The 21,979-nt window shown below is 48.4% G+C and overlaps 1 protein-coding gene across 1 annotated transcript in view; it reads left to right on the top strand.

Moving 5' to 3' along the window:
* PAIP1 (poly(A) binding protein interacting protein 1) overlaps positions 1-21,979 on the top strand; it is a 637,739-nt gene that overhangs the window by 201,919 nt on the left and 413,841 nt on the right. The window contains exon 5 of the mRNA XM_086960605.1: positions 10,722-10,833. Coding sequence (XP_086816731.1) covers positions 10,722-10,833 — 112 coding nt within the window. The remainder of the gene's footprint in view (positions 1-10,721; positions 10,834-21,979) is intronic.

Raw genomic sequence — 21,979 nt, 5'->3', positions numbered from 1 at the left:
TCCACTTTTCGCCCATCTATGTCCTTTCTTTTTTCCTTAGGCAAAAAGTAATTTGAGAATATCGGTCATGCCCTCAAAGAATTCTCCTCCACGTTCTTTACATTATACCTATCTAGGTCGCTAGACGGGTCTTCAAATACTCCTAAACTATATATTTTGCATTCATAAAATACTTCCTCTTTTCACTTTAAAGAATACTTCTCTGAAAGTACTGTGGAAAAACCGAAGATTGCGGACCCATAAGATAGATTGCTGCTCTTTTATATGTTTTTGCTATGGTAAGTACAGGAAACTTGTGGATGGAAAAATCGGTCTCCAAGCAGGCTTCTCGTGTCAGTTTTTAATGTTACATTATTTTACACATATATATTGAATTAGTATGCCATTGCAGCGCTAATGGAGTCTTTTATATTCTACCCCATGTTTCATGTATTAAACCGAAGTTCTGTGTCTTACCTACACAGGATCAGACACAGGTATCAGTTAATTTGAGATCATGTGCGTGTAATATTGTTGATATTGCTGTGTTATAAAGTCTGTTGTGTGTGGCTCAATGTTTTGCCAACTTGTGTATGTACTATCTTGGTTAGTTGGCTTGGACATTACCTGGCGGTTTGGTTATGTGAACGCATTACCTGGAGGTAAAGAATGATGTCAGCAATCTTGGATAGCCATCATCTGGCATGCATTAGCTATGTTGAATGAATATTATACATTTTGTTTAAAGTGCTATCTTTGTTCATGTGGTCACGCTACTATGTTCCCACTCTACACACAGCCTCCATGGGGTTCCTGGGTACTTACCTTGGGTGGTTCCTTAAGTCCCTGACTCCTCTGGGTCTTCTAGTCCAAGTCCCATTCTCTTTTGCAGTTCACATTCCACTTTCTTAAGTATATGGTTTGTTATCCTTGGAGACTAGTGTATTTTGTGCTCCTTACCTTATTGCCTTTGAAGTGTTCTTGTGTATTGTTGATATCTCCGGGTAGGAGATAAACCAGTGTGTTAGTAAGTTTTGTGTAATTAATATAAATATTTTTATATAAACACTGTGTGGTTCTTCTTCAGGTAACATACACTATAAGATTAAACTGGTAAAACAAGCTGCTTAACACTTAAAAGAAAAAGCCTGGCCGCGGCAGTTCACCACAGCTACCACTTTGGGAGTTTTCTATGGGAATCAAAGAACACTAAAATAACCATAAGGGTTGCCTGGATTATTGCAGGGTACTTCGCTTTAATAAGTGGGCACCCTATACTGAGCCTGCCTCCTATAAATTTGATCTAGAGCAGTTGATGAGTATGCGTGGTTGCTTTCATTGACAACATACTTTCCTTTACGAAACTCTGAGTTGAATGTGTGGGTGGCGTTCTGCTAGTGCCGCTGTGTCGCGAATGTGGAAAGACTGCATTTGAGAATAATGACTACGGGGCATGATTTAGATTTTGGCAGATGGGTTGCTCCATCACATTGGTAATCGATACCCTGTCTGTAGAAATACAAATCCCATTAGATCCTATGGAATTTACATTTTGGCTGACGGGATATCTATCACCTTTGTGACGGATGAACCCGTCTGCCAAGATCTTAATCGGGGCCCATAGATTTGTAAAAAACATCCATGGAACCATTTGATCAAATACCTGTGCAAACAGTTACCCTCTCTAAATGAACAAACAAATTCAAGTGTAAGTAACTGCAACAACTGCCAACATTGGAAGTGTGGGTGCTCGTTAGATTTCCACTTAATCACTTAAAACGCCCTTATTCCTTTGTGGGACTGTCTAGATTCAAGATAACTTTGGTAAGCCTTCCGCTGTAATATGTACAGCACAGCAACAGTAAGTAATTTGATGAACATGACATTTACAGGTTAAGTTGTAAACGTTCAATATAACATCAGCTTTTCCTACTGTTGGGAAGTCCGCTCGCACGAACATACTGGGTTAATCCACTGTTCGAAAGCCAGTCTTAAATTACTTTAAAGAAGGTAATTTCGATATGAAGTCTCCCCCATCATCACAATATATTTATCTTCACTAAATAGATGTTGTACATCCCATTAAATTTGTTTTGCTATGCCGAAGAGAGGTAGGTCCATTGAAATAATAGGTGTTTGTTCTGGATTGAAATATGAACAGATTCTGTAATGACTTTCTGTGAACATCGGCAACAGTTGTTGACAATAGTTGACATTTATCTGTTTTTTGTTGGTAGCAATGATGCATGAAATGCTGCCCATCATATGCTTTTGTCAGAAGAAATATTACCACTTTCAACATTGTGCGTCACTCTTTGAAGCCGTTTATATTCATAGGTATTAGCAGCATCAATAAGCTCACTTTCAATCATTCAAAACATTTATAGAGTTCGCTACTCACCCGCGAGGGTCTCAAGGTGCTGGGAGGGGGGGGGGGCGCTACTGCTCGAAAAGCCAGGTCTTGAGCTGCTTCCTGAAGGAGAGATGGTCCTGGGTGAGTCGTAGGTGGGCGGGCAGGGTGTTCCATGTCTTGGCCGCCAGGTAGGTGAAGGATCTTCCTCCGGTGGTGGTTCTGCGGATTCGTGGGAAGGTGGTGAGGGCGAGGCTGGCAGAGCGGAGCTGGCGGGTTGGCGTGTAGAACGTGAGGCGGTTGTTGAGGTATTCAGGGGCCAAGTCGTGGAGAGCCTTGTGTGCGTGGGTGAGGAGTTTGAACGTGATCCTTTTGCTGACGGGGAGCCAGTGCAGGTCCCTCAGGTGGGCGGAGATGTGGCTGTGTCTGGGGATGTCCAGGACGAGTCGTGCTGATGCGTTCTGGATGCGCTGGAGTGTTTTCTGTAGTTTGGCAGTGGTCCCAGCGTAGAGGGCGTTCCTGTAGTCCAGAAGGCTGGTGACGAGGGTCTGGGTGACCGTCTTCCTGGTTTCAGTGGGGATCCAGCGGAAGATCTTACGGAGCATGCGGAGGGTGTTGAAGCAGGAGGAAGTAACGGCGTTGACTTGCCTGGTCATCGTGAGGGAGGAGTCAAGCATGAAGCCCAGGTTGCGTGCGTGGTCCGTGGGCTGAGGGGGGGGGGGGTGCCCTGTGCAGGGGGCCACCAGGAGTCGTCCCAGGCGGAGATGGATGGGCCGAGGATGAGGACTTCCGTCTTGTTTGAGTTCAGTTTCCGACGGCTGTGCCTCTTCCAGGCCGCGACGTCTTTCATTCCGTCCTGGAAGCTGGCTTTGGCGGGGTCGTTGGTGAGGGAGAGGATCAGCTGGGTATCGTCGGCGTAGGAGATGATGTTGAGGTTGTGCCTGCGTGCGATGGCTGCGACGGGGCTCATGTAGACATTGAAGAGAGTGGGGCTGAGCGAGGAGCCCTGAGGCACGCCGCAGATGATCTTGGTGGCTTCTGGGAGGAAGGGCGGCATAAGGACTCTTTGGGTTCTGTCGGAGAGGAAGGGGGTGATCCATTCCAGGGCCATTCCTTGGATCCCAGCGTGGTGGAGGCGGGTTGTCAGGGTGCTGTGGCAGACTGTGTCGAATGCAGCCGTAAGGTCACGAAGGATGAGGGCCGCGGTTTCTCCGTTGTCAAGCAGGGTCCTGATGTCGTCGGTGGTTGCGATGAGGGCGGTCTCGGTGCTGTGGTTCGCTCGGAATCCGGACTGCGATGGGTCGAGGGAGCCGTTCGTCTCTAGGAAGGCTGTCCGCTTTTTGTTGACGGTTTTCTCGATGACTTTTGTGGAGAAGGGGAGGAGCGAGATGGGGCGGTAGTTCTTGAGGTCTGTGGGGTCTGCGGTGGGTTTCTTCAGGAGGGCGCTGATCTCTGCATGCTTCCAGCTCTCCAGGAAGGTGGCGGATACGAAGGAGTTGTTGATGATGTCCCGGAGTTGGGGTGCGATGATGGAGTCAGCTTTGTTGAAGATCTGGTGTGGGCAGGGATCGGCTGGGGAGCCCGAGTGGATGGTGTTCATCGTGTGGGTGGTGTCTTCCGTGCTGACCGGCGTCCAGGCGCTTAGGGTGGTGGTGGGCAGCGTAGGTTCGGTGGTAGGGTCTGAGATCTGAGAGCCGAAGCTGTCGTGTATGTTGGCGATCTTGGGATGGAAAAAAGTGACGAGAGAGTTGCAGAGGTCTTGCGATGGCGTGATGTCCTTGTTGCTGGCGTTGGGGTTGGAGAGCTCTTTCACGATGTTGAAGAGTTCCTTGCTGTTGTGGGTGTTGTTGTCCAGTCGTTCTCTGAAGGATGATCTTTTGGCGGTGCGGATCAGCTGGTGGTGTGTGCGGATGGCGTTCTTGAGGGCTTCATGTTTTCCGTTGACAGGTTGTGGCGCCAGGCTTTCTCGAGGGCACGGCAGGGGTGTTTGAGATCGTTGGTGAACCATGCGACTTTCTTGCTGTAGGGGTTTCTTGGAGGGTTCTTCAGTGGAGCAAGGGCATCGGCGCAGTCTTTGGCGAAAAGCTGCTACAGAAAGTAATGGAACGTGATAATATGTATTCTTCATTGAAGCTGGTTCTGTATTTATATACATGTTTGGAAGATTTTAAATCTGTTTTGAATTTGCCATATTAGGATTATTCACCACAATACCACAATCAATTTCTTCCAATTCCATTTCTGGGTCTTGTGTCAGTTATTGCTATTCTATGGAAGGAGTTTTAAGCTGTCATGGAACTTGGGTTTTGGTCTATATTACCAATATTTTGAACTGATGATTACGTGCAGCTTAGGTTTTGATGGACACACAACTTGTTCAATTTCATAGAGTGTGCAAATGCTATTTTCCAAGTCAGCAAATACTTGCAAAACCCTATCATATGAAATACAAATACCTAGTTTATGGAACTTTTCTTTAAGTTATCGATTCTCATTTGACTGTGGGTAGAAAGAGCACAAAATATAAACAGAGGAGTTTCTTTGTTGCTGTTATGAACTGAAAAAAAGCCTGTTTTAGCATTCTTTACAATATTCGACATCAGTAATTCGGAAATAGATAACGCCATATTGGCAGTGGCTGTTTCACAGGAATACTGAACTCTTATGTCCGATTCATCAACTGTCATTTTTACAAGGGCAAGAAGCAAATCCAGAACTGATTGATTTCTACAGTCATCCCCAAATGTTCCATTGAAGTTTTCAGATTTTGTCATCATGTCCCTTCTAACAATGTTTATTTCATTAGCAATATTTATGGCGTCAGAATCTGACTTGTCACAGGAAAATACTAAAGCGGATCCTACGTCCTCTTCGAAAGCTAACAGGATACCTCTTACTTCATTGTATGCCTTCAAACCTCTTGTATTTCTGGTAATTGTCTCTGTAGTCTTGTCGAGTTTACTTTACCTGCAGTGGAATCTAACTGCTTTACTCTGCTTATGTAAATGGTTTACAAAGTCACAGAGTTTGAAAATTGTTTTAACATATCCTAATCGCAAATCTTTCAGATAAGATGCAAGCTTGGCTAGAGCTATTCCTTCTATTGAGGTCTCACTAGGTGATTTGTTTTTATTCTTTTTGTACCCTGTATTCTCTGTTATAAAGTCCACCAAACATTTATGATGGCATTCAGCATCCTGTGTGTGCATATCGTCCATAGACAATTTTACAATAAGTGCAGTATTTTGAACTAACTCGGCACACTGACGAACATAAGCATTCACATCATCTGTTTTCTTTTTATGCATTACACATGTATCTGATAAGATGCAAAAAACATGCTTTTCTTCCATGAATTTTATTTGTGACTGGAATTGCTGAACTTGTTTTAACTGGGCTACCATATAGATCCGCTTCCCAATTTTTTTTCTGAGTCCATTGCAGCTTTTGATTGTCGCACGGTTTATGGTACACTGCATTATAATCCTTAATGTCTGCTCAATACCAGAAACAACATGTAGGAAGCTCAATCTTTATGTAATATATCAATAATCTGATATAACATGTAAAGAGTCCAGGGGCGTGCTCTAGCAATCCCAAGGTACTATACTAGGGGTAGTGTGGTCAAGCAGCCTTAGTCTTAACCGAGAGGAGTGCAAGACATCTGCAAATACACACAATGATGAATAAATGACACTCATTTTTTAAAAATATTTTTTATTGCAGATGTACAAATCTCACAGGTTTTCCACACAAAACTGTTACCTCTGGCTGCTATAGGGCGCTGGACTCTGTTCAATTTCGTACACTGTCATTAAGCCCACATCCCAGGGGTCGGGCGTCGTCAAGTGGGAGAATGACATAAGCAATGGCACCACCACAAGCCGTAAACAGTGTATAAAGACCTTCCATATTTGCTTATCCTTATTTTTATTTCCCCCCCATTTGTTCCCTCCCTCCTCCCCCCTGAAACTCCTAACCTATCCCCAACTACCCATCCCTCCACCCGAACCTCACCACCTGCGCATGTGAGCTTGTCTAGTCTGCATCTGTGACTGTAGTCAGGAGCAAATAAGTGTCTAATCATGTGATGTGCCTGGTGTGCCTTGGGGAGTGTCGATGTCGGCATCAGGCCCTTCCTCTTCATCGTGCGATTTGTAGTCACGTAAAGCCTGCACTAATGTTTCCCACGCTGTCGCTGCGTCTAGCGCCTTGTCGTCTAGTCTCCGGCGTGCCATTTGGTATCGAAGTGTGCTTTCGCAAGCAGCCCATTTCAGTAATTCTTTGAGCCATCTCTTGTACGTGGGACCTGATCTCGCCTTCCAAAGTCTTGTGATTTTTCTTTTAGCCAGGAGAAGGCCCATATCAATAAACTTGCTTGTGATTTTATTTTTGGGAGTGTGTGGGAACCAATGTAACATACTGCTAGCCATATCAAATTGCATCTGTCTCTCTGTCACTGCATTCAGCGTGTCACCCACCGCCCGCCAGTAGTCCCCAAGTGCAGGACAGGACCACAGCATATGATCCAGTTCCGCCCCGTCTGTGGTACATCTGGGACATGCTGCCTCTTCCGCTCTGAAATACTTATTGATTTTATCAGGCGTTAAGTAGGCCCTGTGAAGGATAAAGAAGTGTATCTGCTGAAAGCGTGCGTTCCTCGTACTTTTCTGCGCCCGTCGCACAATCTGCGCCAAGGCCGCTTCGGGGAATCAATAAATGACACTCATGACTCAAGAAGATCCACACTAATTTACAAAAATCTTAATATATGTTTTGGCATCAGAGAGAATCGTTCAGGTAAGTACATTTTTAAATATAAATTATTTTCAGTTCAAAAAGTGGACACAGTGCAATTTCTGAGTTCTGCAGTGTTCTCTTATGGAAGGAAGAACAAGCTCTGCAAACAGGTATAGTACAGCGACTCACTGGACCAATCTTCAGGAGTTAAGGTGAGTGGTGGGCAAGGTCCAAAGCAGCACCAACAGTACACCCCCAGCAGCATGATGGCAGCTCGGTGCAGAACAGCATTGGGAGCCCAATGTTATTCTATGGAGATCGGTCTCTGCGAAAAGAGGCTGCAGGCTCTGGCTAGGAAGCCAGTCAGGCTGAACTAATGGGGGCTCAGGCCTTGCGATACTAGAGTACATAGGGTCACCTTTGGTCCTCTTCGCCATAGCCCAGGGGCGATTGGTGCATAGGTGTCCCTAGGCGTCTGTTTTTTTGTTACTGGAGCAGCAGTGGTAAAGGGGGCCTGCATGCAGAGGCTAAAGGCGACGTCGGAGGTACACAAGGGGTGAAACCACAATGGACTCGGTCTCTGGAGGGCTGGGGGAGCTTGTTGGCACCATTGGTCCACTACGACTCTGGCTTGGAGCGACAGGTGCAATGATGGCTTCAGGTGTTTTGTTTTGGCGGTTCGGATGCCTCAGAGTCCTTTCTTTTGGAGTTGCTGCAAGATGCAGGGAACGGGTCCGCTGTCCCACAGGAGATTTAGGTTCTTTTCCGAAGGCAGGCAGTCCTCTCAAGTTTCTGGAGTAAACAGCTGCAGGACAAGTTGACTTTTGTGCAGGTTTCGACGAGGGATGCCAACAGGCCGGCTGGGCTGATTTGATTTGATTTGATTTGAGCATTTGTAAAGCGCGCGATTGCCATAGGCGTCTTGGCGCTGTGATTCGATTCTGACTCTTATGATGTAAATTTAGGGATATGCGGAGAACAGCCACGTTTTTACTTGCTTTCTAAATGATTTCAGTGATGGACTTGTTTTTATATCTAACGGTAGTTGGTTCCAGCTTCTTGCTGTATGTACCAGGAAGCTGTTTATTCTCTCCTCTTCTGCTTTGGCGGCTCTTCTGTGTTCTCTCTCTTCTTAGGGCATCAGGATCTGCTACTCTGGTGCCAGGGACTCCCTTAAATACTGAATTTAGAGGTGTTAGGGGAATGTAGGATAGCAGCCAATAGGCTTCTATTCCTTGGAGTCACTACTCCCATATATGACCACTTCCTGTGGGAAGTCAGCATACCCTATACCAGAATACCTAAGTATGCCATGAACAAAGATGGCTACTTCTTACAAAACATGTCTACCTCAGTTTAGCCCACCTCAGGGGGTGATACTAGTTAAGAGGTGGCACGCTTACCTGACTTGCTAATTTTCCCACCTGTCCAGATGCCAAAGAGGACCTGGAAAAAAGGGGGGGGGGTTAGGGTGGAGGGGCTTTACTCTCCTGTAAGGGGAGCCAGACTCTGTTTAAAGGTTGCTGGCCTTTGGAGGCTAATCAGCAGGTCACCCTGTGGGAGGGGTTGTTACAACCTCTGCCCAGACAGGCTTTTGTTCTGGGCCTCTTGAGAGCAGAGACTCTCACTATAGGAGGTCAGAACAGTGTTTCAGGTGGCAGGCAGGCAGAAGCCAGTCAAGGAGCACACTAGAGGCTGACAGGTTTGGTGCATGCACCGGTAAATCCATCACTGGAATCAGTTTGGATTTATCAATACGAGATGTTTGAGATCAACCATCCCTATTTTCAGTGAAGCGATCATGTAGCTGGGGATTTCTTTTTCACCAGTGTCCAGTACATGTTTTAAAATGGCTTCCCTGTCCAGTTGCCCTGGTAGTAATGGGACTGACCAGCAAAGGGTCCATCTGCTTATACATGTGTACCGTCACATGTAATATTCTACACCGTTCTTTAGGGCTGTTAGGCCTGCTGTAGATGTGGGTTACAAATATCACTTGCAGCGTTAAGGGATACAGGGATGTGTGACATGTTGTGTTTTCACTTTTGTCTGCATCCTGTAATAGCAGCAGTGCATGTGCTTGGTGAGGGGTCCCTAGGGTGGCACAATTTGTTTTGCAGCCCTTGGAGACCCTCTTTAGGACCTGAGGCATTAGATGGAAAGGCTACCATTTTCTAGGGGCTAACAGGGTGCTAAAGGTTTTGCCAATTGGGGAAACATTGGTCCAGTTTTGGGGAAGAGCTCTGGCACTGGGGACCTGGTTAGCAGAAATGCAGTGCAGTTCCAGTCCAATCACAATAGTTACCAGGCAATGGGGGTGAGGTAGAGGGGGGTACATGTCAAAAAGGGCTACTTTTTTACACATCATTAAGTTCTAGTTCGATATTTATAGGTACGCATTCCAGTTCTTTAAATGTCTTCAGCTTATGGTTTAAAACACTATATCCAGGCCTATAAGGTTTGCATGTAGCATTTGCTGGGCCAATAAGTCTTTATGAAGTGCGTTCCTTACAAAGAAAACCAATGGACTAATTTGTTGCAACATCATCATCGTGCTGCACAGCTTGGCTACTGGTTGTGGATGTTGCAATAAGGTACTGTTTCGACATGCTACTCATTTTCAAGCATTACAGAAGACATGTTGAAATTGGAAAAAACGAAAGGTACGTACTAATATATAATGCATACTAATAAATGTTGATAAATGTCAATAAGTATGAATATTTACATAGAATGTGTAACCAATTTGAATTTTAAAGTTTTCTGCATTATTTTGGAGGCCACTTTGGTTTTATATTTATGATGTCAGTCTAGATCCAACGTGGGTATGCACTGACGTGTACACATGAACCTTTGTGCCAAATTTGCTGCAAATTGGAAGATTAATAAGGATTTTAAAAAGATATGTTAGCCCTCTTGAATTAATTGACAATATCCACTTGAGAATTCCTGTTCTTATGACGGCTGTTACAAATAGTATTTGTACCAACTTTCAGCTTTCTATCGTAAGGGGAACTATTTTCATTAGAAAATAGGCTTAACAGCCTTATTAAAATAGCATCGTTATCTTTGTCGTTGAAGAACTGGGGCAGCATTGCTGTAATACTGAATTGCTTGGACGTCCTGCAGAAGCTGAATTGTGGCATCACTGTGTGATTTAGGGAGAACGGAGGACCCAGCAGTTTCTGCACCAGGGATCCTAAAGGCCTTGATACATGGTCCTGCAGTGCTCTTACCAGGACCCCAATGAAGCTCCGTTTTTGGGATGAGTATTATGTGTGCAGTTGTTCTGACTGTGCAGAATTTGAAGAAATCATCAGCCTAATGAGTTACAAGAATGTAGCAGTGACGATTCTTTTCTGTCTTAAGTGCTCACAAAAAACTTTGTACCCTAAAATACTGATAATTGACTTTTAATTGGTAATATAATCTTAATATGTTTCAATGGATAAGATTCATGGTAGTCCCTATTTAGTGCACATTATTAGTTTTAACTTATTTGATTGATGAAAACAGGAGTCTGTCTATAGAAAGAATATAAGACTTTAATATGTCTAGCAAATTTGATTTGACTAAAGAGTTCCAATTAAATTACCTTCCTTTTCCTCTGAAAATGTATTTAATACATAACGCCTATCTCTTTTTTTCGTAGATGCCAAACAGAGTATGAAAAAAGAGATGAGGCTGCAAAAGGAGACGATGCAACTCGAAAGAGATTTCATGCATTCATTCTGTTCTTGGGGGAGCTCTATTTAAACCTTGAGGTGAGAAACCCTTTGTGTGATTGTTTTTAAGGCAGATATTGACACTTGCATACAGAAGGCAAGTATTAATGCAGTAGATTGTTTTAGTTTCTTGACAAAGAATTGTTAGCAGGAAAATGTTATGCATTATCATGGTAAACAGCGAAATAGATTTTCTTCTATAATTTGGTTTATTGCATAGTAAAATGTAGAGTGATACAGACCAAGGGTATTTATGCATTTACATGCCTGTATCTTATTGTTTAAGAACTCAACAAAACGGGATAGTAACACCTCCGATACCGTACCCTAGCAGGGTGTGGGAGATGAAGTAATCAGTAATAGCTAGCAAGGGTATCTTCAAATACCATTACTTCGCTTCACCCCGAATACCTGTGGCATTTAAGCAAGCAATGCCATGAAACAGTCCAGTAATTACCTAAAAGATGGAGGGGTTGATTTAGGGCGTGGGCCAAGAGCCATGGTGAACATTCATTTCTTCTTGGCACCTAGGATGCCTCAAGCTTATAGGAAGATCATGAACATGAAGGTTATCCTTTCACGGACTACTCAGGTTAGAAGCAAAGTGTGGTTCAACTTTCATTGTGAGTAACTTTTTTTTTCCGAACGAAAGTTATTACCTACTTCTCTAGATATCGCTCTACCGGTCGTGAATGATGAGCTTCTTGGAGTTTTAGAGTCTTATGGCCATGGTCGTGGTACTGTCTCTGTTAGTGAGGGGGTACCTAGATTGACAATTTTAAGAGCAGTCGGCCTGTTGATTCCCAGTCCTCTTGTCTGTACCCTGCCACTTAATTTCAGTGGCCCTAGTTATGAGTGTTCTTGTGGTTAATTAGGTCTCGCTTAAGCAGGGCTTACACTGTCTCTTCGAGACATGCTGTATGAAGGAAATGCAGAAGAGACAGATGATGGACGGTATGCAGAGCAAATCAAATATTCTCCCCCAGTCATTAGATCTGGGTTAAATCCATCGTTCTTTTGCTCACCATTCCTCCCCAGTTTAGACCCAGCCATATGCAAATCAGTCTGGACCCTGTGCCTCATGGGAACAGTCCAGACCAAGCTGCTAAGCCAGGTCGTCCCTGGGCTCACTGTGTCACTGAATTCAAGCTAGCCTGGCTGATGAGGGGTGATGCCCCGAAACCAGTCCCAGGGTGTTTGTTTCCGGTCCAGGAAGGACTACGCTTGGCACTTCGGTCTGCACTGTTCCCGTGAGGCACAGGGTTAAGACTGATTTGCATATGACACTGCCCTTGTATATTGCTAACACCCGGGAAGCCCGTGGAACATCAAGAGAGCAACTGTGTTGGAGAGGAGAAATGTATACAGTAGTAGAGTATTTAAGAAGGGGGCCTCATGAATATTTCGATAAGACCGACTTTTTTTGAGCTCCAAAAAAACATCTTTGGAAAGATTTTAATTTTAATGTTTCGCTTCTAATAGTTACATTAAGCAGAAGTAAAAACAACACGTATCAACAAAAAAACATAGGTGCTGAGAGACTTGGACCTTTCTTGGGTACCTTAAAATGCTCCCGTATAATGTGCCCGCTACCTTTGCTCTTGTCCTAGGGGCGACTGTGTTCGCACTATGTTAAACACCACCACGCAAACAAGTTCAACACAATGAAAATATATATTGCCTAAATATCTCTCTGCGTGAGAACACTGATAAAGAGCCACTACATTTTCAAAATGGCTGCCGCGTCCACACAGCTATGTCACGGATGCTACATTTGCCATGGTACGTGTGAGGCGGCCTCATGTGCAGTCGTTTCCCGTTGGAAGGCGTTGGTATAGACAATGAAGGACACGCTGTTTAGGAAGTGAGAGAGCAAAGTTGGCTTTGCCCATCACGGTTGGGGGGGATGCAGAGTAGCGTGGTGCTAGGGGAGTTTGGGGTTCGCAACGTGGGTGTTTTCACACACAGCAGAATAACTGCTTCTGACCTATGATTATGGGCTGCCATAAGTCGTACACTCTAGTCGTGTAGGGGCTGTAATATGTACGTGTGTCGCTTGCGGTCAGCCCTGGCATGTTTATTTTTTACAGGGCCACTGAATTTAGTGGCATGGGAGCACCAAATTATCCATTGGTAGACATGTATGCAACCTGCATTATAACCAGGGCTTTAAGTAGGAAGACGGATGATGAAATTAAGCATGGCTTAAAACAGTTACCTAAAAGATGCGCTTAGCATAGTGTCCCGCCAACTGGCATTTTGCTGCTTCTATCATTGCATCCAGATACACAATACAACAACTAACATTACACCTAAAACAAGTCAGGACTGTTGGTTTTGTCAATGATAGTTGCAAAAGGTAAATAAGCAGTACTGTAACCCAACTTTCCAGGATGCCACACATACCACTGACTCAACCTCAGTCCAACAGGCCTTTCAGATAGCGTGGCCTGCCAGGAAACATCCAGTCCTGGCTGTTGGACAGCCGTCTGTGGTCACAAAATGAAGGGAGCAGGCGCCTTGAGTATTAGTTTGGGAGCTTCTTTTGGTAATGACCAGGGCACCGACGCCAGAAGCCTCAACACACATCCCACTGATATGCAAGTACGTGTGCTACCTTTCTATAGTGTAAATCTAGCTACAAAGCAATGTATTACTACACAGGAGCAGAGTTTAAATTGTATTAAAAAATGCAAGTGGCCAACATTTTTCTTAGAAGGCACACCGCCCAGTTCCACCACTGACATGGGATGTTATTTGATGGGCGGTTACACGTATTGTGACTAAAGCTGTACTTTGATTATGGTTGACTATAGGGCACTCAATACATTCAGCCACTTAAACAATCAGCCACATTGCCATGTCAGTCAGAATATATGACTATAATGTTTCCTATGAATGGTGAATGTTTAGTGCCATGCAGCTCTAGCACCCTTTGGTGTTCGCCACATCAGCTGCTTCTGAATATTTGAGACACGTGTTGACATTTGTATTCAGACTCTGGAGCGGCATGGTTAGTCTGTGAGCCCATTTAACCAAAGGCATCTCTCAGAAGGTGGGACCGACTCCAAGCACATTTTATAATCTTTTCCTGAACTGTTGCGGGCGAGGGGGCAGCATTCTGTTTGCATTGCAGGTAAATGGATGCATACCTCCGCCTCCCACTACTGCCACAGAAGAGGCCACGTGGGATTTTAGGTCACATGGTGGTGGGGGGGGGGGGAGTTTGAGAGTTAGCATGGATCGCTCTCTCTTGCTTCATCACTCGGCCACCTTATTTGGTTTTAATCATGGACTTCAGCACATCACCTGTTTAATTTGCAAAACAGGCAGGCCGTACTCCCAATACCAAAATACTCACTTAGACAGATTCGGGTTATCCAGAGGACCATAAAGCACAGAACTGGGTGAATTCTTTACATACCAACTGCCACAGAGTTAAGAATTTATTTTCAGCCTGAGGGTGAGGGCGAGAGCAAAAACGGAGAACCTATCTGAAAGAAACAGGTTAGTATTAGATTCCTTACCTTAGAATATCCCCAGGCGTCAGACTGGATCCGAAAATATTTGCGTAGCAGTACCCTTGCGCGTCGGTAGGCGTCGTCTGCGGCTCCGCGCCCGTCGTCGGCATGTGGGCGCCGTGATGACGTCATCGGAGTACTTAGACGCCGCCTCCCCGTGCTGACGTCAGTTCTTCGTTTTTCCGCGCCAGCAGCGCAGATCCCGAAAAAGTGGTACCTTAGTCACTTTTTGACTAAACTTTTTTGAGATCTTTTTGATCATTTTTTGAGTCTTCGACTCCGATCGGTGCCGGTAGGGATGCCAGGTTTTAAACCTTGTGGGGACTGCGACCGGCTGAAGTCGGTCACCGACCTTCACCGAAGGTGCCTCCACTGTCTCGGCGTCAATCATGACGACAAGACCTGCTCTGACTGTCGGGCCTTGACCTCCAAAGCTAGGCGGGAGCGGTCCCGCAAGCGGCTCGAGCTCCGGCAGTCGGCCCCGCGCCGTGAGAGGTCCCGGTCCGGACAGAGGTCGAGGGACCGGTCGCGGGGTCGGAGCCATCATAGGTCCGGGAGTCGACATCACTCCTCAGGATCGAAGTCGTCAGGTAAGCACAAGAAGTCGAAGAGACGTCATCGCTCTTCCGACTCCCCCCGACGCTCGCGCGATTCGGCCGGGGGTTCGGGTGACACCGCCCACGCGGCTCCGTCAGAGTCGCGGGCGTCGCGACCTGCCCCATACCCTCCGGTCCCTGGGCAGCAAGCGACGCCGGAGGAGATCGAGCGCTTCCTCATGGCCATGAGGTCCCTCTCTCCTCCGGCGGGCTCTGCGGCGCCTTCGGGCCCAGCAGACCCGTCTGGGGGCCCTAGCGGGTCGGGTGCTTCGGCCTTGACGCCGGCGGGTGCTCTGGCCCCGAAGCCTCCGGCGCCGCAGGGCCCCACTGGATCCGGATTGTCGCCGGTCAACCTGGCGACCTCACTGGTGCTGGTCCACCAGGTGTCACCTCGAGGACGGCGCCGCCATCCCCAATACCTCCCTCGACCCGGTTCCGGCGCAGCTCTCGACGCCGCTTGGGGATTTTTACTTCAATGAACCGGCCCCGTCATTTGACAACCCTGATTATCAGGAGACGGGTGATGAGGAGTATTGGAGGGGTCTGAGGACACTATGAAACGCGAGTGTCAGTCCCAGGAGGACTTGACAGGTGGACTTAGGAATGCCAGTGGACTGGACACTTCGCCATACACTGGTTTTGTCTCACCTCCTACCGTGGCTTTGGAGGAGGGGGCAACCTTCACAATGCTGTTGACGCGGGCAGCCAAGGCCTTGGGCCTTGAGCTCCCCGTCACGCCCGTGAGGACTAACCTCCTCACTGAGGTCCTTAAACCGCAATCAAGCTCGGCTGACCCTCTGCTGCCGTTTAATGAGGCCTTGACTGACGTTCTTTTGGGCACTTGGTCCAGGCCCGCTACAGGCCAGCCTGTAGATGGGAACGTGGCCAGACGCCAAAGCCCGGCCCCGGGCGACCCTGGTTTCCTGTCCACCCACCCCACCCCCAAGAGCCTGGTCATCCAGGCCTCTAACTCCCAGACCGCATTCCCGTCGGCTCTGCCTGATCGGGAATCCAAGAGGTATGAGAATTATGGAAAGAAGATATTCTCCCCCCTTAGTTTAGAACTGCGGTCTTCCAACACTGCATGCCTCTTGGGCCGCTACACCCACTACCTGTGGGACACGGTTGCGGACTTGCTGCCACAATGCCCGGCGGAGGTCAAGGCTAAACTCGCCCAAGCCCTTGCGGAGGGTCGAGATGCGGCACGTTTTTCCATTCGGTGTGGACTGGATACCACCGACTCACTGGGCAGAGCGATGGCAACAACGGTGGCGATTCGTCCCCACGGCTGGTTGAGGTCCGCCAACTTTTCAGCGGATGTCCAGAATACCCTCATGGACATGCTGTTTGATGGCCGTCGCCTTTTCGGCGACAAGGCAGACCATGCGCTGGAGCGCTTTAAGGACTCCAGGGCTATGGCCAAGTCCTTGGGCCTCTCGATCCCGCGCCAGCAAACAGGTGCCTTTCGCCCCTTTCGTGGCCAAGGAAGGGGCGCCCCCACACGTGCTGCCAGCCACGCACTGCAGACTAACATCCAACGTGGTGGCGGCCGTGGAAACCGCTGTGGAGGCGGTCGGAGACCACGGCGCGGCCAGTCCACACCTTCCCCTGCAGCATCCGCCTCAAAACCTTCCTAGTCCGTGCTTTCGGCCTCATGTGACGCCAGTGGGGGGTAGGGTTCGCCATCACCACTCCCACTGGCGCACTGTCACATCGGACAGGTGGGTGCTGCAAATCGTCCGAAGGGGCTACTCCCTCCCCTTCGAGACGATCCCTCCAGCCATGCCACCGCAATACCACCGCGTATCAGGGGATCATTTGCGGCTTCTGCAGGAGGAAGTTACGGCCCTCTTGGCAAGGGGGCCATCGAGCGCGTTCCTGGGCCAGAAGTAGGGTGTGGTTGCTACTCCCCCTACTTTTTGGTACCCAAGAAGGGCAAAGGGGGCCTACGCCCTATCTTGGATTTACGGAACGTCAGCGGCTTCCTCCGGAAGGAGAAGTTCAAAATGCTGACACTGGCTCAGGTCTTAGCTGCCCTGGACCCAGTAGACTGGATGGTAGCGTTAGACTTGCAGGATGCTTATTTCCACATCCCCGTCCTGCCGGCCCACCTGCGCTACCTGCGGTTCACGGTTGGCCACGAGCACTTTCAGTTTACCGTGCTCCCCTTCAGCCTTACCAGCGCCCCACGGGTGTTCACGAAAGTGATGGCGGTGGTCGCAGCTCATCTGCGCAGGTTAGGGGTTTCAGTCTTCCCCTACCTCGACGACTGGTTGTTGAAGGGGGGCTCGCCCCAGACAGTCATCAGCCACCTCCAGACGACTGCGGAACTCCTGCACCAGCTGGGGTTCTCCATCAACGTGCCGAAGTCACATTGGTGTCCCTCTCAGAAGCTCCTCTTCATCGGAGCGGTTCTCGACTCGGCGCAGTTTCAGGTTTATCCCCACGAATAGCGGGTTCGTGATATTCAGGCTCTGATTCCGATCTTTCAGCCTTTATCCCGAGTCTCTGTTAGGTTGACGCTGCGGCTTCTGGGGCTGATGGCTTCCTGCATCCTTCTGGTGCATCACGCCCGTTGGCGGATGCGGGCTCTGCAGTGGGACCTGAAGTTTCAGTGGGCCCAGCATCAGCGCAACCTGTCTGACCATTTCCTGATCTCGGAGGGCACTGCAAGACAGCTGCAGTGGTGGCTCGCGGACCGCGATTGGGTCAGTGGCAGATCCCCCTCCCTTCCCCAACCGGAGCACGTAGTTGTGAGTAACGCGTCCCTCCAGGGCTGGGGAGGCCACATGGGAGAGGCGGAGATCAGAGGCCTCTGGTCTCCGGCGGAGTTCCGGCTCCATATCAACCTTTTGGAGCTGCGGACGATTCGTCTTGCACTGTAGGCATTCCTCCCCTCTGTCCGGGGGAGTGTATTGCAGGTGTTCACGGACAACACCACCGCCATGTGGTACTGCAACCAACAGGGCGGGGTGGGGTCGAGACCCTCTGCCAGGAGGCTCTGCGCCTTTGGCAGTGGCTAGAACATCAGGGCTTGACCCTGGTGGTTCAACACCTGGCAGGTTCTCTGAACGCCAGGGCGGACAAACTCAGCCGCCGGTGCATGGTGGATCACAAATGGCGGTTCAACACCTGGCAGGTTCTCTGAACGCCAGGGCGGACAAACTCAGCCGCCGGTGCATGGTGGATCACAAATGGCGTCTGAACTCCGACGTGGCGCAAGGTCTCTTTCTGCAGTGGGGAGAGCCTTTGTTAGATATATTCGCCACAGAAGAGAACGCGCAATGTCATCAGTTTTGCAGCGTGAATCTTTCTGGCTGCTTTGTATTTGTTTTTTTATTTTTGCTGTGGGAGGTTGCGAAACCTGATCCCCCTGGTGAGGCTACAACCCCCATCGTGTGTGTGCATGCTCTCAGATTATTTTTTCTGCCATGGAGATCGGAGGTGCACTGAAGACGTCTCGGATGGGACAGCAGCAGTGGCTGGCAAGAAAAGAGGCCCACCAGAAACTCTCGAGAGGGTGGTACCAGAGCAAGTACTGTGTTTGCTGGCAGAATGAAGTCTCCAGGTATTTGGGGGGGGGGGGGTTCTCCGCAGGGAGCTGATAGTTCATCCGACCATGAGGTAAGAATTTGCTCCTTTTATTAATTAGACTATGAGCAAAACATGGTTGATTTGCTCCAGGTACCAGCAAAGAGCCTTAAATAAAGAAGCACGGCCACTCCTTTTATTACAAGGTCACAGCTACCGTGTAGGGCCTAAGGCAGTGTGCCATTGTGTGTTTTACTTATACACATTGTGTCTTCGTTACTAAAGCCTACTTCTTAGTTGGTGCTAGGTTGGGAACGCACAACACATGGACCGCACAGCACCTCTGGTAATGGGACAGGGGATGTTTGTACATTACGTCCGTCTCTTTCAGTAGTTTACAATCTGAATTTCAAACGTTAGAAAAGAGGTGTGGAAACGCACAACTGTGCCTCTTCCGCACAGCAACTCTGGGAACTATTCATTCCCAAATCCCCACCCTATTCAGAACATTGCTAACGTAAGGTTAGCGCACAATGCTTACAGGTACGGAACCGAACAAAGCTCCTCCGAGAAAGGGCATGGGTGTTTCTTAAAATGGTTTTAACACCTAATATAAAGCTGTGGTACATGACGTTTTTTCCTTAACAGGGCTAGGGCATAAATGTAATGCTCTATGCTTTCAGAAAAAAAAAAAAAAAAAAAAGAAGGCTGGTTTTTTTTAGGTTTCGCCTGCCGTCCGCTGCACAGCAGCGTTCACGCAAGCGAAATCTTATGTTAGAACAGTATGTGGCTTTGTCCCGCCTCTCTCTTCCATTGGCTAGCTCCATAAATAGAGGCTAGCCATTGGAAGAGATTGGTTGTCAATCACTCTTTCCCCGTCACGACGCGTTTCGGGGGCGTTTCTGGGTCTTTTTTTTAAGTCCCGCCCTCCTCTTCCCATTGGCTGGAATTTTACCTTCCAGCCAATGGGAAGGGGAGAGCACGAAAAACACGCCCCCGAATCCCTACAGGGCGCGCTGTGCTTTCCGAGCAGCGTCTATCGAGGACATAAGGTAAGCCTCTGCCCCCCTGTTTGTGCCATTCTTCGTGCCCCTGCCCCCCTGTTTGTGCCGTTTTTCCTGCCCCCCTGTTTGTGCCGTTGTTTCTTGCCTCTGACTCCGTTTGTTCACCCCTTCCCTCTGCCCACAGCTTTCCTTTGTCCCGCTCTAGCCCCCCTTCCCTCTACCCATGTATTCTTTGCCGTGCTGCATGCTCGTGATGTATTTAACCTCGCACTCACTTGTTCCTTTAGCCCTTCTGTTCTTATTCTCCTCCCTTCATCCATTCCTGTGTTTCTCTCTCTTTCCTCCCCATATCCCATTCTCCTTTTCACTGTGCCCCCACCTTCTTGTTCCTGCTTTAATTTTCACCAATATTTTCTGGTCTGCTCCACCGATTCATGCGAGATTTTATCTTCACCTTGCCGCCCCACCCCCCTTCGCATCCCAGTCAGGTGCAGGAGACGGAGCCATGTTTCACGGAAATAGAATTGCTGTGGGTTCTTTTTTTTTTTAATACTAAGGGGTGCTCGGAAAACCACATTAAATATAATCGCTATAAAATAAGCATAAACCGTTGAAAGAGAACCCGGCAGTCTCAAAACCCTGAGAGCTGTACCTGCTCCCGGAGGGCTACGGTGGCGCCCGCAGCCTGCATGACAACACAACTGTTGTTTGACGCTGCCTGGCTCGAGCGCCACGGATCCGCCTTCTAACACTTTCTGCCACACTCTTGTCCCTACTTTAGGCGGCAAACTGCAGGGGTTGTAGAATCGAACTGACGCGAACTGCTGCAGCCGGGGCTCAAGCGCCTCTCAAGGACTCCAAATATCACACACACCAAGGGGCAGTGGTTTGATTCACACTCGCACCAGCCTGTAAGCTGGGACCAACCTTTATCACAAACCGCAGACAGGAGTCAAGCTCACCTCACACTGCTGAGTCCAGACATGCATCACACTAACGCAAACTAGAGGGCTCACCCTCCCGCTGCACAGGTGCAAATGTCACACTCAAGGAAACTGCAGGGGTCTCAGTCACACACTCAGCCAAAATGTAAGTGGCATCAACATTCACCCAACACTGTACGAAGGACTCCAGTTTACCGCACACTGGAGTCCAAATCTTATTACGCTTGTGCATTAAACTAAAGAGGTCTTATCCTCACACTCACCTCAAACCGCAGCTGGGACCAACCCTCACCCCAAACTGCTGCCAGGATTCAAGCTCACCTCGTACTGCAGAGTCTAAACATTAATTACACTCACGCACACTACTGAGGGCTCATCCTCAAACTCCAGCTAGGACCAACTTCACCCCACACTGCCTGGAAGACTCAACTTTAATGCAGACCACAGGGGTCCAAATATTGCCCTCACGCAATCCACGCCGGTCAGCAGCTCCTTTTCGCTGCCTTGTCAAACTCTGCCTCACTTATTTCATATACGATATGATGTCACCACCATTCCTCTCTCCTCACCTGGTGAGTTTATTCAGTGTTATTATAGTTTTCTTTTATGCTTATGTTTCCGATTTCTTCCGTCTTCTTTTGCTACCTGTGGACAAGCGCAGGTCAGTGAGGGGGTGGAGAGCTGTGGGTGGAAGTGGGTGTGGAGTGGTTGTTACTAGAAGTTATTTGTCCAGGGCGGGGCATTATCCAGGGTTCCAGCGTAGCCCCCTTAGGGTATGTTTTCAAGAAGCTTGCTCCGTTTACATCCTCGAGCTTTCTCAAAGCAGCTCTCATTGGTCGAAGAGTAGAGTTGATTGGCTTGTTACAGACCACATCTGCTCGTTGCATGCAACTTGTTTATATCTTGTGTTTATATCAGTGTGCTTGCATTCCTGCCCCCTGTTCCGGTGTGCTTGCATTCCTGCCCCCTGTTGTGTGGGCTGTGAGAGCTGTGTGGGTTGTGAGAGCTGTGTGGGTTGTGAGAGCTGTGTGGGTTGTGAGAGCTGTGTGGGTTGTGAGAGCTGTGTGGGTTGTGAGAGCTGTGTGGGTTGTGAGATCTGTGTGGGTTGTGAGAGCTGTGTGGGTTGTGAGAGCTGTGTGGGTTGTGAGAGCTGTGTGGGTTGTGAGAGCTGTGTGGGTTGTGAGGGCTGTGTGGGTTGTGAGGGCTGTGTGGGTTGTGAGGGCTGTGTGGGTTGTGAGGGCTGTGTGGGTTGTGAGGGCTGTGAGAGCTGTGTGGGCTGTGAGAGTTGTGTGGGCTGTGAGAGTTGTGTGGGCTGTGAGGGCAGTGTGGGCAGTGTGGGCTGTGAGGGCTGTGTGGGCTGTGTGGGAGGGCAGTGTGGGCTTTGAGTGCTGTGAGAGGACCCGGTTGGGTTACAAGTGGTTATTTGGATTGCCCCTTCTACAGGCTAGAGCTTTGACTGACTAATAGTTAGTCTTGGTGACCCATGTCCTGGAAATTGGTGGCTTCCTTGTCTTGTGGGCCACTTCAGAACATCTGCTCTGTCTGGTTTTACCCTGGTGGCTGGCTAGTCTCACCAGCCAGTGCTGCTT

Source organism: Lissotriton vulgaris, chromosome 3_1, assembly GCF_964263255.1.
Source record: "Lissotriton vulgaris chromosome 3_1, aLisVul1.2, whole genome shotgun sequence".
NCBI classification, from domain to species: Eukaryota; Metazoa; Chordata; class Amphibia; order Caudata; family Salamandridae; genus Lissotriton; species Lissotriton vulgaris.
The sequence above is the reverse complement of the archived record's forward strand: the minus strand, read 5'-3'. Positions and strand labels throughout refer to the sequence as shown.